We start from the raw sequence: 19,021 nt of genomic DNA on the forward strand, positions 1-19,021 counted from the left end.
CTCTTTCAGTAATAAGCATAAATTTAAACCCAGAATGCAATTCTTGATAAGAAACTTTTACATTCTGAAGTGGTAAAAATCACCTACATATGTGAATCCATTATTTCTTTAGATATTTAAACTGCAGCCGGTTGTTATTACTGGGTTGTATTCAAGTACCTCATACTTCTAGCAATCTTTGGAATGTTATTTTTGCAGCATACACATTCCACAATATCATCCTATTTTATTTTTAGGTAAATTTAAAATATTTTTGTCCAAAGGCCTTAAAACAGATGGTTCTAACAGGCCAAAATTCAGTTATCTATCCATTTAGTTAAAGCAAGTTTAAGCATAAAACAATGAAAAACAAGAGCTAAATTTAAGTCATTTTATTGGAAAGGTACTCTTACTTCTTTACAATTTACCCAGTATATCTTTTGCTGGCACAGGCTTCCTAATAGTGAAAGCATTCTGCATTACTTAAAATAATAGAATCATAAAGTATTGTAACCAGTAAATTCAAGTGACCATGTTTATATATCATAATATACATGATGAAATGTCAGGTTCATATTAAACCTCAATTAAATCTATTTTGCTGGAAAGGCAACTGTATTTTGACCGCTATCGTTAGGCAAGTAACACAGTCTAGTAGTAAGTAAAATGTTCTATATTGTCTGCTACATTTAAAAAAAAAAGGAAAAAATAAACTAAAGGAAGAATTGCAAAGGGACTGCAGTATGGCTTTGGTCACCTATAGCTAAAGCCATGTTTTTTGATTGGCAGGGTAAGGACTTCTATTGATGTCACAACTAAACACCAACTCCCAGCTTCTGGAATGAACACACCAGAAAAAACAAGCAAATGTGTGTTATCATTATGTTAATTAATTGTTTAAAATCTAAGGGAGTTAGAGAGAGGGTGATTTCTCTCCTCCTGATTTGCAGGCTTTCACTCCAAAGCAGCCAGAGCCTCTTATCCCATATCTGCCCTGTCTCCTTCACCAGGCTTTTCCCACCTCCAACACAGTATTTCCAATATCTTTTCTCCTTCCATCTTACACTGTCACCCCTTTGTCATTTCTTTTCTCTCTTCTTCTTTTTCTTTCTCCCCCTAGTTATAGCAAAAATGAATTGTAAGGCAGCTAAGGTAATTATTATCCACAACGGCTGAGATGCGGCTGCACTGTTTTTCAGTTTAATTTCATGGCAGGACAAACAGCAGGATAGCATAGGGGGAGAGGTAAAAATGACATGTGGCACATTTTAAATGCCACATTTATGGATGGTTGCTGTTCTTAGAGCATTAGTTTGTAGCCTGTAATAACCTTAATTTTTTTTCATATTAGAAGAAACCTAACCATATTTATAATTCAGGACCTTATCATTCTAACTTTAATCAAAACTTTGAACAGAGCCTGATATGGTTTTTTTAATTTGTTTCTAATAGCAACACAAGTCAGATTTTCCATGAAAACTGCTGATGCTGAACTTAAATTATAAATTATTGAAACAATAAGCTACAGAATCTGTATTTAATATGGTGTAAACATACAAGCATATTTTGGGAAATGAAAATACCAATATCTCATTAATGCATCCAAGTAATGACCTGGTAACTTAATCATATCCATTCTCTCCTGGCTTTTTGATGTGTTTGTTTCTTTTACATTTTCAATGTTTATGGTCTATTTCTATTCTGAGGAAGTTTGCACCTGGGAATTCAGTGTTAATGGGCACGTCTACATGAGACACTGCATCCCCTTAGCAACAAGCTATGGTGACATAGCTCATTGCTAAGTGACATAGTGTCTCGGCCACTAACTGTGATGCTGCCGCTACTGCTCAGTAGCTGGTTGCTACTGCACAGTAGGGTTGAAAACGACCTGTGTGCCGCTGGGACTGAGGAGTACCAATTGCGCAGTCAGGGGCACGTGTAGATGCACCCAATGTGTTGTAATGCTAGTAGCATTAGAAAACATGAATGTTAACTGTTTTTCTTTTATTAGTCCTTTGGAAATATAGATTATGTAAACCAGGAACTCTTCCTCCTTGTCCTGTAACCTCTTGGTTTTAAAAAATCTGTGTTAAATTCCCAGACTTTTAAATTATTAATTTAAAGATCCATTTTTACATCCAAAGAATGCTGAGTGTGTTTTTCTTCTTTATTTTTAAAAGGATCTAGATGATATTGAAGATGAAAATGAACAATTAAAGCAGGAAAATAAGACACTCTTAAAAGTTGTTGGACAGCTGACAAGGTAGAAGATTCAAGCCTCAGTGAGGAGAGAGATTTAAAAACTACTGATTGTATGTTATGGTCAATATTATAATAATACTTCCTATGTTGCAGTATGTTAAAATAACTGTCTTTATATTTATTACTAGAAAACCGGATGGATGTTTATTTTCATAATGGTCACTATTTTGCTCAAGGAAATGGCATCAATTTTTGTAGATTTTTAACCTTACTTGTCACATCAAGAATAATTAACAATGTTGACGTCTTTCAAAATACTAAATCTATGATGGTTATATTCGGTTTTTGTGTCCTCAGATTATATATGGTCAAGTCACAATATATGAAAATCAGAGCACCAAGATCATTTTTGGTCTATGTGGGTATATATTTTTTCTTGAATGAAAAGAAGAAATAGAAATAAGCTTTGTTTACATAGATCCAAAATATATATTTTGGGACCTACTTGCTTTTTGTTTAAACAGCTGTAAAGTGCAGATGCCGTATTACTGATGTGTAACATTTTGCAGATTGTTTTGTTCAAAAAATCTTGTATGTTGAAATTTTTACTATGTTGGAAAGACTGACAATGGTAGTATAGCAATTTTCTTCTATACTAGGGGAGGGGAGATAAGTTGTTTTCTAAAAACCGTTTCAATAAAACACCTACCATTATTAACATTAAGGGTTTTTTAGTACCGTACTTAAGTTGTGCACTATAATATATCACAATGCTTTTGCTTTAACAGCGAACTGCAAGCTTACTATCCTATAGTAAGTTTGTTTTGTGTGTTTAGAATATAAACAAAGCCTGGAGCTTTCATTTTTGCAGAAGTATTACAACAATTATTATTTAAATCTACCTATTTTAAATTGTTAGTGCTCATAATAAATGTGAGTAATGCTTTTGAAAGCTGTGATAAAACTTTCTTGTGTATTTAACACCAAAAGGGAACTTTCATAAATTATTCAGGCCCTTCCAGAACATTTATGTATGAAATGCAGAAAAATTCAGCCCTGGTTGAATAAAAGCTTGCTTATTCACTTAAATTAAGCCACTTACAACAAAACTGCTACTTCATGGTGCAAGATGGCATTTTCATTGTATATAAATCATTGACTTCTGTTGTGCCTTAGACAGACATTACATTTGTGGCACTGCAAAAGTCAAATGGACACACATGCATATCCCCTGCAGCACAGCGGAGATTGTCGCTACAAAAATGGTACCAGCTTTACAGAAATGTTCTGGTTTGAAACAGGAACTTCTCTGCAGCTCTGTGTTTTATAGTTCTATGTGTAATGTGATCAGGTGCATGTAGTGCTATATGGGGGTGGGGAGAAGGGGGAAGACTCTTGGCCCCCTCGCATCTCATTCTCCCTTCCCCTTTCTGCTCTGGGGCGGGGATGGGGGAATGAAGAGTATCTCATTCCCCTGTAGACCAGCCCAGATCTGGAGATGCACCTCTGCTCACCACAGTAAGCTGTCACGCAGCAGCTGTTTGGAGACTCTGCTACAGCAACTGCAGCTGCTGATGCTGAGGCATTGGGGACAACTGTCACTCCAGTGGCAGAAAAGACTGCCAGGGCAGTGGGCTTGCAACAGCTCTCCCAGTGTGGGGGCTGTCAGCATCTGGTGTTGTCTGTCATAGGGGTAGCAATGGTTCTTCTCATCATCAGTCTCCCTAGGAGGGTGGTAAGCTGTCAGGTAGCGCACTGCTATCATTGATATAGCAGCTCATTGCCTGCCATAGGAGGCTGACGGCCTGCCCAGTCCCCTGTTCCTGGCAGAGGAGAGGGCAGGCTCTCAGTGATTGGGGTTACTGGCAAGCTGGCCTGGGAAAGTGAGGAAGCAGCCTCCACTCAGCCTCTAGCTGGAGAGCATGCCTTTGGTGCAACTCACCTTCCCCTCCCTTTTAGTATCTTAAAATGTCAACATATGAATAAGTTAGGCTGGCCATGTACTGACATTTACCCATGGCTTTCTTTTTGAATTGGAAACTTTTTATATTTAATAGTATTAAGCAATTCTTGAATTTTAAATCCAGGACATGCTACTCTTATGATGGATATTTTCTTTTTGCTCTGAGTATTAAGTAGTTCTTATCGGTTTTTATATTCTAATGAGACGGCATTAATGTACCTCTGTGTACATATGCATTTACAATGCCCAACCTGATCTTAGAAATTCCTATAAATTGCACCATGAAGACCTGATATTCCTTAGCTGATAACCCCAAAGATCTTGTAAGATTTCTGGACGGAGGTATTTCAGTCACTGAAGTACTTTATGGTAACTTGCAGTATTATTTGGCTCTTGCGAGAAGTTTTTTAGTCTTTTTCTATAAAATGATAGCATGTAGATTGCTAACAGTTATCTAGCCATTACCTTTTAACTTAACAAGGGTATAGTTAAAATCAACTGAACTATAAAGCAAGCTTTTATTCTAAGAAATGTTATGGGTATTGTATTAACTGCCCAAGCAAAAATGCTCTTATTGATCCTGAATGGTTGACTTTTCCTCAAATACAACTGTTTACTACAGGACTGTTAAGAATAAATATAAATTATGAAGACTTAAACATCAGGGATATCCAAATTGAGCAATATGTTAAGCCCTAGAGTGAAAACCTACCTCATATGCACTGTTGTATGTTTCCCAAGATCTGGCTATTTTTACATTGAAGATAACATGCAAGAGGTTTGGAGGATCACTAATATTCTAATACATATTTTGCAGATGAATTCCATGGGAATTTCTGAACATTCATCTCTTAAAAATTGGACCAAACTGCAGACTTAGGATATACATTTCTTTGTATTTTTACATAATGGATGGCACATGACATGTTTTACAGTGGATGAGTTCCTAGGCTTTAACTGCATATTGTCCTAATAATGCAGTGCAATTTCCCCAGTAGCTCTGTGATTCTCAAGTACTGTTGCTTACATCCAAAGATCTGAAGCTTAACACAGCATGTTGAGGTTTGTTACCACGAATGATATGCATTTCTGATTTGGATTTTTCCCCAGATAGAAAATGAACAGCACATGAATTTATTGCCTTTTAAAAGAACTCAAGCAACTTAGTTTTCATTAAAAAAATGAGCTAGTCATCCTTCAGCTACTGGAGGTACTTTATTACTGGAGGTACTTTATTACCCCAGAAATACAGCCTATATTTTCAGATTGGCATTTTTCTATCTTTAAAGCAAACTTTCCCCCTTTCTATGATGAGGATTTGTATTATATGTTCAGATGTATATATTTTTCTTTAGATGTGGTTTGAAATGGGGAGTAGTATATTTGATATTAAGTGACCTTAAAATGGATCTCTTGGTAACAAGAAATGGATAGATAGCCTTAATGTATGAAACAGACTAATAGTTTTTCATTCAGCTATATAGAGAAATAGATGTAGTGTGATTGATTGTCATAAACATGATTCAATATAAAGAACTTTGCATATAGTGAAAACCAACTAATTTTAATCTACATGAAGATTCATTTGGCTTGCCTAGTGTTATTGCAGTGCAGAGATTTCTTGGAGATCAAATTCCTTTGTAAGATTGACTGTCACTGTGTGAAGTGTAGATTTCAGCTATTATTTTGGAGCACGTTCTGTAACCAAATAACTCAGTAGTAACAGTCAAGTAGCTGATTATTGGGAACATAAATTAAGCAAATAAACTTTTTTATAAATGTAGGCATTTCCTATCAACCTCTCAGTATTTCTTGAATTCAAGGACTCATCTTTATGAAGATGTCAGTTGTGTCAGTACATTTTCATCAGTATTAATAACCGAAACTGCTAGTGTCACAGACAAGAAAGATGGCCTTTCCCATTAAGAGAAGCTGACAGGCAAACAGTGATTTTTTTAACTGATTCGGATTCACAGTACCAGCCACCAAGAAGGAAATATTTTAAAGCTAAAATATTTTATTATAAGTTTTCAAAAACAAAGTAAAAATTTGTACAAGTTAGTTACTAGGGCACGTAAATTAACAGAAAGCTTCACTATTACTACAGATCAATCAATTCCCACCCTTTGTTTTGGTGTCAATACTTCGTAGGGATCACTTCTTCGTTTAAGCATTTATGTAAAACCACTTATATGTATGCAGGACACACATGACTTAAAGATGCAATAATTGGATCAAGTCATGATTTTAAAATGTGTTGACTTACTGTAAATCACATTATTTGTGTATCATTTCTCATACCACTGTAGATGTACAATATTCTTTTGATGTAGCTTTGTTGCTATTATTTTTGGATTTCTGGTATACTGTTCAAGGGCTATGGTTAAGTGGGATTTTTTTTTTCTGGCAAAATTGTTATAGTTGGGTTTTTCATTTAAAATTTTTTCATAGTCATAAGCCAGAGTCTTTATATACAGTCATTTTTTAAATATCAGTTTTATGCATTTTAAAAGTTGAAACATCACTTAATTTTAAGAACTAAGTATTCATTTTATTTTTGAACATTGGATACTTCTGTTGTTTCCTATCTTATGATAACATCTGTTTCTAAAGTTATGTTGAGACTTACTTTTGCAGGTAAAAAACATGCCTATTAATCTAACAATACAGACTGTGTGCCTTTTTATCAAAATAAAAACAAAATGATTTTTAATTCAGGTTTGGGATTGTTTGTTCAAAGGAGATTTGTTAGCATGTGCATAAAAGTAATTCACCCACATACAAGAGTTGTGGGATTTGTTGTCAAAGCTGGGGAGTTCACAACATGCTATTACAGTTTCTATCATTTTATACTGGATGACCACTTAAGATCCAGTGACTGAAAACTAGAAATATCAATTCAGGTGCAAGAAGACTCTTCTCTGGTTGCGTGATACAGTTCTAATCCCTTCAAACTTCAGTTACAACCTCCTGATCAAGTCTTTCACTCTACCTTCCAAGACCCAAGTCATAATTTCCCTTCAGCAGAAAGAGCTGGAAGGTGTTCCATGTGTAAACTCCTCTGTGAAATGTACCCTTCCCCCTGAATGAACAGACTGTACAGACTTCATGGTGCATTCATTCCTTTGGGATGCACATATTTGCTCTGCAAAAAGGGAAACCGTCCCAGTGTATACACTGAAACAAACTAAATGGAGGAAAAATGTGCACTGATACGGAGGGCCGTGTCAGGCCTTATGTTGTAAGCCAAACAAGTGTTAATCCATTTTGTGCTGGCTAGCTTAGCGGAGCATTCTCACATTAAGGCAAAAAACCTCCTCTGATTGCCTCTCACCTGCACAACTGTGATTTGCCCGTAGTGGCTTGATGAGCAGGGGATGGACAGGCTCCCTGCTTGCTCAGGGCAGAGTAAGTGCTGCAGCCTCAGCTCTTGGAAGCCACGGTGCCTCCTGCCATCACCCTGACTGAAGCAGAGCCAGCCAGGTCCTAGTGGGAGAGGGAACCACATTGCTCAGACTGGACTCTGTTTCCCATTGGGAGCAGAGCCAGTTTTGCTGGGGTGGGAGTGGAAACTGTCACTTGAACCCAGCTCTGCTCTGCTCTGCTGTCTGCTTTGCTCAGCCACCCATGTCCAAGTGACGTGGTTCCCTTCCACGCTTGGACCCAGCTGACTCTGCTCCCAGTGGGGAGTGGAGCTGGGTCCAAGCAGCGGCAGTGACATGGTTCCCTTCCCTGTTTGGACCCAGCTGGTTCCTCTCCTGCCGAAAGCAGAGCTGGTCAGTGGAAGCGGTGGAAGGCACAGCAGGCTCACTGCCACCTGGGATGCTGGAAGACTTCAACTTCAGAGGAAAAGCTGCAGGGAATGGCCACAAATTAATAAAACTGGTGATGACATCACCTTAAAATGGCTGAAACAGTATGCTGAAACCACATATGCTAAATCAATCAATAAATAAAACAGTAACAAAAATAGGCAGATTGGAGATAATCCTGTCCTGAAAGTGGGGTTACATTAAACTGAACAAAAAGGGCATTTATACAGTACACATGCTCCAGGAGGAGTGGGGAGAAAGTGGCTCCAAGAGCTGCTCTAAAGAGCCCGGACCATCACATATAATCAGCATCCCCGCTCTGAAAACTGGCGCTGGGAGCACTTTAAAGCTTGTCAAACAAGCTTTAGTTAAAGTGCCCCCGCTGCCATTTTTCAGCACAGGGACGCTGATACATGTGATGCTGGAGTCTGCTGGAGCACAGTAATTACCACACTCCAGCAGAGTTGATTAATTGAGTCTGCTCCAACACGCAGCATGTCGGAGCAGCCTCACTGCATGTGTATCGGTGCCCAGAGTTCTTTAAGCCACTTAAAAAAGATGTTTGCATGCAGGCAGTCCACAGGTTAAGAACTCCAGAAGCCACCTAAAGTTACTGTGTAACAAGGTCCTGAATCTCAGAAAAATAGACCAAATCTTAATAAACTGCTTTAAAGCTAGTAATGCAGATTTTTTATACATGTTAAACCGAAGTCCTTTAAGACAGGTTGGCTAAGATGTTGCATGCATTTGTATTTAATGTTTTGAATTCTTTCTCTAAAATAATACCATCTCTATAGCATTATCACTTCAACACGTTAGCTCTTGCATACAAATGATGAAAATGCTTTGACTGATTGTTTGTTTTCTTTGGTTTTGTTGTTTCTCTTTTTTGGAGCCTTTCTGTTTGTTACATTCTGGAGTTTATCTTTTCTCAGTTCCTTCTGTTCTTTATATCATATACAGTTCAGAGTTTCAAATGTCTAAGGACTTTGCTGTGTTTTTCAGTGTTTTGTTTTCTTTGGTGTGTCAATTCTTATTAGAAAGCCTTTAAGTTTAAGGGCATATGTGCCTACTCTGCTTCTTCAGTTGCCAAAGTTTTGCTTTTTAGCTCAACAGCTATCTATCCTGGGCATTTAGCACATATTCCAGGAGGCATCCATGGGAATTTCTTGGAAGTCTGACAGAAGTCTAGCTAGAATGCGTTGAAAGGTAAATTCACAACGCTAAAGCCTAAATCAGAGAGATTACTTCTCAGAACTCAGTGCCAGCAACACTCCCAGAGGTAAGCCCAGTGTGGAGGCTTCACCTCTTGAAAATTTTGCACTGTTACCAGTAAAGCTAATGGCAAACATCTACTGCATTCAGGGCCTTAGTACTTAAATTCCAGCAGGGCTGACTTCTGGCAGGCAGCCACCCAGAACATGTCAAGAGTAAGTACACTTCCTGACATATCACTGGCAGCTCCATACCAACGTCTCCAGATTTTCCCTCCTGTACGTAATGTGCTCAGAATCAAGAGTGCTAGCAAATCTTGTTATTAGTGACATGGCTTGATCATACTGCTCTCTTCTGAGGAAGCCAAGAACAGAAAATACCACCTTCATTACATTCCTTTTGGTCTGTGTTGACATTACACAGTTGAAGCATTTTTTTTCCACTGAGGCCTATGCTCATGCTCAAGTTAGCATTTCTTATACAGACATTCCTCAGAGGTAGCACTCAGCACCTTTTCCCCTGCTTCAAGGATTTAAACCCATAGGCCTGATTGACTGAAGATGTCTTGACTTTACCAGAGAAACCTTAAGTATTTGCTTTATGTGAGAGGTGGAAGCAGGAAGGGAATCTCTTTTATGGAGTCGCCTTCAAGTTGCAGCAAGGGAGGTTTAGGTTGGATATTAGGAAAAAAACACTTACTAGGAGGGTGGTGAAGCACTGGAACAGGTTACCTAGAGTGGTGGTGGAATCTCCGTCCTTTGAGGTTTTTAAGGCCAGGCTTGATCAAAGCCCTGGGTAGAATGATCTAGTTGGGGATAGTCCTGCTTTGAGCAGGGGGTTGGACTAGATGACCTCCTGAGGTCCCTTCCAACCCTCATTGTTTTTGATTCTATGAAAGAAAGTGAAAGGCTGTTCTTTGTAAAGCAGGCTTTCAGTTTCAGAAGCCATGATGGAACTCATTGTCCCCCCTGCACAGGGCTCTACAAGACTAAAAAGGTCTAGGGTCCCCAGTCCTTGCAGGCCTAAGATTTGAAATCAAAAGACAGTTGCTCAAGAGCATCTTCTATATCAGGATGCATTTGCTGACTTTGAGAATTTTTTCTTGGATAGACCTTGAGCCCGGTCACCTCTGCGTCATTCATGTAACGTTCATGACCAAAGAAGAGAAAGAAACACAAGGTTCCTCTGAGTCCGTCAAAATGTTTTCAAGAATCTGAATATCAACAGAAACTGCAGGAAAACAGAGTCCTGCAGGTACTGTTCACAATGCCACCAGCTGAAAGATGGGAAAGGGTGTTATACCTTTAGTTCACAGTGGCCTCCTTGCTAAGGACAAGGATGCTCATCCTTGGATACATACTATTAATTGCTTTCTGGCCCCCAAAAAGTTCAATATGGTTATGTTAGTTAGCCATCATAGGTCTTCAAGTTTGACAACAATTTTCTGTACCTAAGGATATTTGCAAGGTGCTGAAAATATTTTGTATTTGTAATAGACCTGTTGCACAATTTTTGAGGCTTGTCTTCTAAATGACAAAGTACTCACTACGTATTCTAAAAAGATACCTGGTTGCTTGTTCTTGCCAGTGCTGTGCTCATTGTTTAATAGAATTCAGAAGCAGATTGGGGGGGGAGGGAGGGGGGCTGCTGTAGTGTGGGTGCATCACCCTTCTGCTGCTGCCACTGCTGCTGTCTTCAGCTGACCCAAGAGCAGGGTGAGCCGCATAGTTTCTTCTACCTGGCTCCAGTCATTGGTAACAGTTGCAAGAACTGCCATGGAGACGGTGGTGGCAGTGGTTAAGTCTCCTGTTTTTGCACCTGCCACTACCTTGCTGTGATCCCCACTGCCTGGGAGCAGGCATTGGAAGGAGGAAACTTCCCCCCACTGCTACGCACTATCCCTGGTTGACATAGGCATGGGGGAAGCCTGAGAAACCCACCTGCTCTGCTCCAGCTGCAGGCACCAGGGAGCCAGCTGCAAGGGAACTGGACTTAGCTGGGGATAGAAGCAGCCATGGTGTATAAGTTCCTCCTGCCAGCACCTGCTCCCAGCCAGCAAGGGTCATTGGGGGAAGAAGGAGGCTGGGCAGGAAGCAGACACTGGAAGGAAAAACCTGTGCATCACCAAATCTAGGGCTCCCCCCTGCCTGTCTCCTCCCTGTTGTTCCCCATGGGTGAAGAGCAGGTGCTGGAAGGAGGAATCTGCACACTGTTGCCATTTTCCCCAGCTAAGCCTGACTCTACATGCAACTGCTGGAGCAGGGCCAGGGTTCACTGGGGCTCCCTCAATGTCTGGATCAGCTGGGGACAGCAGCAGTGTTGGCAACCAGGTCTCCTCCTTCAAGCACCTGATCTCCTCCTATCTCCCCAGTGACACCTACTAGCCCAGGGGCTTCAGCCACTGCTCACCCTCATTCCCACATGGTCAGAGAGGCAGCGTGCCATACCCCTCTTTAGGAAATTCGAAATCCAGCCCTTAATGAACCTTGCTTAATCAGCCACATATTAGCATTAAAAATCAAATGCCCAACGCATTGTATTGCAGGCGCTTCCCACTGTTTATCAGAATGTTGCTTAATAGAATCAGCTGCTTATTAGCATCAAAATCTGAAATTGCACTTGGCATAAACACTCTTTTCCTGCCTTCTATTAAAGTCTACCACAACTAGGTTGCTATGCAATGGCTGGTGACTGCTGAGCATGTGTAATCATGGCATCTGCACAGGCATTTTGCTATGCTTTCTCTAATTTGCTGCCACTGATTACAATCAAGGGGTGCTAGAATTAGAAGAGCTCTACCTGATATGATTCTAACAAGTGGTGGACACTGTCCAAGTTGCAAGTTTTTTATTTAAATTTAAATTTGCTGGACCATGCCGTTACGAAAAGGGCCATTGTTATGGTTTGGTTATCCTGAAACTAAAAGCACATGAAGCTCCTCTGCTCAAAAGAGAGGTGAGTGTTTGCATTGGAGATGTTTTCATTATCTGCAAACCCACCTCTCCTCACGCTTTCATTATTGCTTGTATTCAACTTCTAGGAGGTAATCCTGTTTCAGACTTCCTGCTTCAAAGCCTGCTTCAAACAACAGTAAGTGGTGTTTTGTTTTACACTGAGTTGTAACTAAGGTTACCATACATTTAGGTTTTCCCAGACATGTCCTCTTTTTGGGTCCTCCCATCTCCATCCAGAAGGTTTTTAAAAATATCAACAAATGTCTGGGATTTGGGATTTTCCTCTGCTCAGCATTCAAGTTTTCCCCAGTGCTGGGCTGCAGCAGGGCCGGGGAGGTGCCTACTTCTCCAGCAGGGGAAGGGAGCAAGGAGGGGCAGCAGGGATCTGCCTGGCTGGGCCACCCTGGTGCCTGCACTCACAGGGGCAGGGAAGCCAGGAGACACTTGCAGGACTGTGGGGAGCAGAGGGATGCAAGTTGGGAGTGAAGGGCATTGGCAGGGGACTGTGGGTCGGGATTGGGCACCAGCAGGGCTATGGGGAGACGACAGGGGGCTGCAGGTTGGGAGTGAAGGACACTGGCAGGGCTGGGGGGGGACACTGTGGTTTGGGAATGAGGGGCACTGGGGGGGACAACTGTAGGTCAGGAGCCCAGGGAACAGGCAGTGCCAGGGGGCTGTGGATCAGGAGTGAGGTGCATCAGTGGGGACGGGGGCTGTGGGTTGGGAGTGAAGGGCAGCAGGGAGTAGGGGCCTGTAGCTTGGGAGTGAAGGGTAGGAGCGCAGCACAGGTATATCACTGCCCCCTATAATTATATTACCACACCCCACCCTGACTGGCATCCTCTTTTTATGAAACTGGAAATATGGTAACCCTAGTTGTAACCAGACTTTTAACATAAGGTTTTCTTCAAGCTGTAGTGTTATTGTTGGGGCTGGTACCTCATGCCTTATTTTGAGGTGTATCTAATAAAACACTCTTTTGTTCAGATTGCTGGCATTGTTTCTTAGAGTTTTGTGTTCTTTTTGTGCATCCCTCAAACTTACATTGAGAATACTATGTAAGTGCTATCTTTAATGGCAGGAAAACTATTTGCCCATAGAAAAGCAAAATTAAAGGCATTCCTTTTCTGAATTCTCAATCACGTGGTTTCAGGTTTTTTTTTTCCTTGTACACTTTGCTGTTAATATATGGCTTTGAGATATTCAATTAGGTTTTGTTTGTTGGGGCTTGCCTTCCTTCTCAGATGAAGGACTTGATTGGTAAATTTGGAGGGTGAGATTAATATTCAGCTTGTGGGACATGATAACTGTTTGAGGGCCCAATTCATACTCTGACCCGTTGCCACTTCCCTTATGAGTTAAAAACCTTGAATTATAGGTGTTCTGCCATTGATGCTGAAATGCAGAAAGAAAATTTTCTGAAGAATTATTTTTCAGGATTTTGAAAGATTTTTTTTTGCTTTTTTCATACCCCACAGTTCTGTTACTCTTTACAATCCAAATGTTGGGTAGGTGTACTAATTGCTTCTCAGAAATCATTAAGTGACGAATTTGAGTGCCTGTTTCTACGAATCACATTGCATTACAAAAAGATTTATCTGTCCAATTTATATTAAGCTTTCTTCAGGAAAATGTTTGTACTACTTTTAATGTCAAAAATCTCCAGACAATCAAAATGTCAGTCTTAGTTACAAAAATGTATGGGTAGAAAGTTGCCATCATACAGATCTTTGATTACCTTTTTCTCTTGGGATCTTTGTTATAAAGGTGTAAGTGGAGTTATTTACTACAGAGGTTAGCAACATGTACATTCATTTTTAGTAAAGTACTATTTTTTTTTTTAGGAAAAAGATATAAAATGTTCTAGGTACAAGAAGTGCTCATGATGAAACAGTAGTGGTAAGTCAACAACTAACACAAGCACTGGTGCTAGTTCTTTCTGTATAGTGTTTGTAGTGATAAACACTATTAAAGAGAGGCAAGGGGACAAACTATTAAACTACAACAAATTCTCTAAAATGGTTATTATAATTTGCTAACCATGCACTCGCTTCTGGAGTACTTACTGGAGAGAAGACCCATGCTTTTTAAAATTAGGAGAGAACATATGAAGTTTGCCCCCAACAATCACTTAAAAGTAGTTGTGCTGGGCAAAAATACATATATCATTTGTCCTTTGCTTAGTCCTGAATGGATGGTACTTGACCAGTTTTTACCAGAGCTTCCATTGATCAAATTACTTGAAGATATTTGGCAATTGGAGACACACAAACAAGCAAAACCATTGTGCTAAATGTTTATCCTGATGTAATAAAGCAGCATTAATTCTTGCCCTTTCTTTATAACACTGGACATTGTATAAGAAACATAATGATAAGTTTTTAGAAAAACAAGCTTTCTGTGTGTTGCGTAAGATTATATCTGAAAAAAACCCTAACTTGGTTGTTGGCAGCTTGACTTCTCCCCGTTAGTATTTATTATCTCTGGAACTCAGATTCTCTAGACCAAGAGCCTGTGGAATGAAATCTTTGTTTCTGTGTATTAAGAATGTTAATCTCTGATTTTGCCTGAAGGATTATGGTAACAATGATGCATTTTAGAGAGTTTAAAATGTGATTGCAACAGTGTAAGTGAGGTTTCAGTGAGCTACCAAATACACTTAGTGGGTGGGAAGAATACAAACAGCTGAAGCTTCACAAGTTCCAACTCTCTTGAATAAATTCTCTTGAATCCATCTCATATTTCTTGTCCCTGAAGCAATTAAATGAAATATGTTAATTATATCTGTCTGAATAGCTGTCCCTTCTCCCCCTTTTTTAAGTAACTGTTTTTGCTTACTGAATTCTGTAATAAAATATCACTTTTAAAGTGGTGTAACTTTTGTTGCTCTTGCTACATCATATAGAGGTTTCATATACTTGGCATTTGGAGAGAAACTGAACGCTGCTTTTGGTGCATTTTAATGTTATCCAGTTCTGTAGCCTCGGGGAATAGCAGAAACTGACAAATATAAAAACGAAGAGAAAATAAGTGCTCAAAAGCACGAAAACCGAAGGGTTTCTCATAGAAGCAGGGAGGAGGTATTGGGGTGTAAAGGTCAATTAACTTTTCTACAAAAAAGCTACTTTGGCAGTGTTACCAGACATACAAGGAAAGGTAGGGAAATGAAGTTCCTTGAGGTTTCTCCTGCTGTCTATTCAATGCAAGATTCACTCAGAAAATAGTATAGGCTCCAGCTTTTAATTTTCCTTCCTGCACAACATTTGAGCTATAATTCTTAGAACTAGGAAAGTATGAAACTTCTTCAAGGAATCCTAAGTAATATTCAAGAAAACGACTCTCATATGTCTAATCAGGCCCTTATTGATTCTGTCAAATTTGCTGGACAGTCACACTACACATCCCTGTTATGTCAAACAATAGGAGCTACAACCAGGCTATTTAGTACCAAGACTATGTAACCTGCATTTAATGTAGCTCTGGGCATTCAGTAAATCATACCCATTGGCAGTGAATATATGGAAGAGATGGTTCTCAATTTTGATGGAACTCCCTTGTTAGCATGGCCAAAAAATGAAATAGAGTTTCAGATTCTTTGTCTGATGGTGTTCTCTCTCTCTCTCTTTCAAAAGTACCCAAGGCTAATTATTCCAAAGCTTCTAAGGCTTCTGAAGACCAATTTTATTTTGCTTTCACAATATTGCATTTTGTCAAGTATTAAAAAAAATAACCTTCCTATCTTTTAAAACATGACTGTAATGTAGGGCTGACAAACTATTACAAAAATTAATCACAATTACTTAGATTAATAGATTCATAGATGCTAGGGTGGGAAGGGACCTCATCAGATCATCAAGTCCAACCCCCTGCCCTGGGCAGGAAAGAGTCCTGGGGTCAGATGACCCCAGCAGATGCCTATCCAGCCTTCTCTTAAAGACCCCCAAGGTAGGGGAAAGCACCACCTCCCTTGGAAGCCCATTCCAAATTTGGCCACCCTTTCCATGAAGAAGTTTTTCCTGATATCTAGCCTAAATCTGCTCTCTGTCAGTTTGTGACCATTGTTCCTTGTTACCCCAAGAGGCGCCGTAGTGAACAGAGCATCTCTGATCCCTTGCTGTGCCCCCCTAATGACTTTGTAGGCAAGACAACTTTGTAGGCAGCCTCCTGCGAAGGCTGAAGAGGTCCAGGTCCTTCAGTTTCTCCTCATAGGGCTTGTCCTGTAAACCCCTAACCATATGAGCGGCCCTCCTCTGGACCCTCTTGAGCCTATCAACATTCTTCTTGAACTACGGCACCCAAAACTGGATGCAGTACTCCAACTGTGGTCTGGCCAATGCCTCATAGAGGGGAAGTATCACCTCCTTGGTTCTATTTGTCATGCATCTGCTGATGCATGATAAAGTGCAGTTAGCTTTGCTGATGATTTCGTCACAGTGATGACTCATGTTCATCTTGGAGTCCACTATGACTCTGAGATCCCTTTCCACTTCTGTGCTGCTGAGAGGGTCATTCCTCAGGCAGTAGGTGTGCTGGATATTTTACGCCCTGGGTACAGCACTCTGCATTTGTCCTTGTTGAACTGCATCCTATTGGGTTCGGCCCACTCTTCCAACCTGTCCAGGTCTGCCTGCACTCGTTCCCTACCGTCTGGTGTGTTTGCTTCACCCCACAATCTAGTATCATCTGCAGACTTGGATAGTGTACACCTCACTCCCACACCCAAGTCACTGATGAAGATATTGAAAAGTACAAGCCCAAGGACCAAGCCCTGCGGGACCCCACTGCTCACATCCTTCTAGGTCGATACCAACCCATCCACCACCACTTTCTGGGTGTGACCCCCAAGCCAATTTGCTACCCGCTGGTCTGTGTAAACATCTAAGTCACAGCCTCTTAATTTATTTATGAGAATAGGGTGAGATACCATATCAAAGACCTTCCTAAAATCCAAGTAAATGATATCCATGTTTACCCCTGTGTCTAAGCGGTCTGTGACCTGGTTATAAAAAGAAACCAGATTAGTCAGGCATGATTTACCTGTTACGAACCCGTGCTGGTTGCCCTGCTGCATTATTTTCCCCACTGCACTCTCACAAATATGATCCTTGATAATTTTTTCAAAGACTTTTCCAAGGATAGAGGTGAGACTAACTGGCCTATAATTACTTGGATCCTCCTTTCTCCCTTTCTTGAAAATAGGGACCACATTGGCCCTTTTCCAGTCCTCTGGGACCTGACCCGAGCACCACGAGTGCCTGTGGTTCTGCTATGACACTGGCCAGTACCCTCAGATGCAGGTCATCTGGGCCTGCTGACTTAAACACATCCAGTCCATCCAAGTGACCTTGCACCAAGTCAGTGTCAGCAGTTGGTGGGCTGGTGTCCCTCTGATGCCCATCTAAGAGCCCATTCGGAGACTTGACCCCTATTCAGGAACACTGACACAAATAACTCATTGAAGTGCTCAGCTTTGTCTCCTCTGTCTGTCACTAACTGCTCCTGCTTGTTCATTAGGGGTCCTATGCTGCCCTGTGCCTTTCTTTTACTCCCTACATACTTAAAAAATGACTTTTTGTCATCTTTAATTTCTGTTGCCAGCCTCAGCTCCATGGTTGCTTTGGCCCTTCTAACTGCCTCCCTGCAAGTGCAGGCCAAGTAGGTATACTCCATCTTGGTAGCTTCCCCTTACTTCCACTGCCTATATGCCTCTTTTTTTGCCCTTAGGCTTCCCTGGATTTCTCTGTTTAGCCAAGGAGGGTTTTTGGCCCCTTTGCCCCCTTTCCCTCACAATGGGATAGTCTCCCTCTGTGACCGAAGGATCACTTCCTTTAGGAACAACCACCCTTCCTGGACTTCCACCTCGCCAATACTGCTATCCTTCAGTGTATCATTGACTAAACTCTTGAGCAGCCTGAAGTTAGCCTTCTTAAAGTCAAGCACTTCCTCCTACTAGTTACTATACCCACCCTACGCCATATGGTGAATTCTAATAATTGATGGTCACTGTCCCCAAGGTGACCATGGATCTGCATCTGCCCTATGAGGTCATCCCCTGTAGCCAATGCCAAGTCCCTATCCTTCAGTGTATCATTGACTAAACTCTTGAGCAGCCTGAAGTTAGCCTTCTTAAAGTCAAGCACTTCCTCCTACTAGTTACTATACCCACCCTACGCCATATGGTGAATTCTAATAATTGATGGTCACTGTCCCCAAGGTGACCATGGATCTGCATCTGCCCTATGAGGTCATCCCCTGTAGCCAATGCCAAGTCCAGTAAGGCATTCCTCTTAGTAAGACCGTATACCTCCTGCGTTAAGTGAAGGTCCTGTACACAGGTTAAGAACCTGTGTGAATGGTTGGATTTGGCTGACTGCTCCTCCCAGCAGATGTCAAGGTATTTTAGGTCCCCCATGACAACGATGTCCCTAGACTGTATGGCCTCTGAGAGTTGCCTTGAGAATTTCACGTATAACTCCTCCTCTTGAAGTGGTGGTCTGTAGCAGACCCCCACCACCAATTCCCTTCCCCCCGACCTCCATGTATACTAGTCCATAATACCTCAACTTTCTCCTCCTCTGATCCCATTTTGATTAGGGTAGATGTATAATGCTCCTTAACATAGAGAGTAACCCACACCCTCCCCCTTCTTCCCTACTCCGTCCCATTTGTACAACCTATAGTCCTCCATGTGTACTGCCCACTCGTGGGTAGGGTTTCACCAGGTTTCCATTAGCCCCACTAAATCAAATTTATTATTTGCAAGCAGAAGTGCGAGTTCTTCCTGCTTGTTCCCCATACTCCTAGCATTTGTATAGAGGCACTTGAGCCCTCTGAATGGTGCCTTCAGTGTCCCCCCGTTCTGATACCCAATAAGCCCCTAAGTACTTACCTTGAAT

At 41.0% G+C, this 19,021-nt stretch overlaps 1 protein-coding gene across 1 annotated transcript in view; it reads left to right on the forward strand.

The window, feature by feature from the left end:
• The window catches only part of PAWR (pro-apoptotic WT1 regulator), a gene marked incomplete at its 5' end in the record, with an annotated part of 132,192 nt that extends 125,335 nt beyond the window's left edge, over positions 1-6,857 (forward strand). The window contains one exon of the mRNA XM_006021120.2: positions 2,160-6,857. Within this exon, the coding sequence (XP_006021182.1) occupies positions 2,160-2,246 (87 nt within the window). The remainder of the gene's footprint in view (positions 1-2,159) is intronic.
• Positions 6,858-19,021: the final 12,164 nt, after the last annotated feature.

The sequence above is a fragment of the Alligator sinensis genome, unplaced genomic scaffold (genome assembly GCF_000455745.1).
Source record: "Alligator sinensis unplaced genomic scaffold, ASM45574v1 scaffold465_1, whole genome shotgun sequence".
In the NCBI taxonomy this organism is placed as follows: Eukaryota; Metazoa; Chordata; order Crocodylia; family Alligatoridae; genus Alligator; species Alligator sinensis.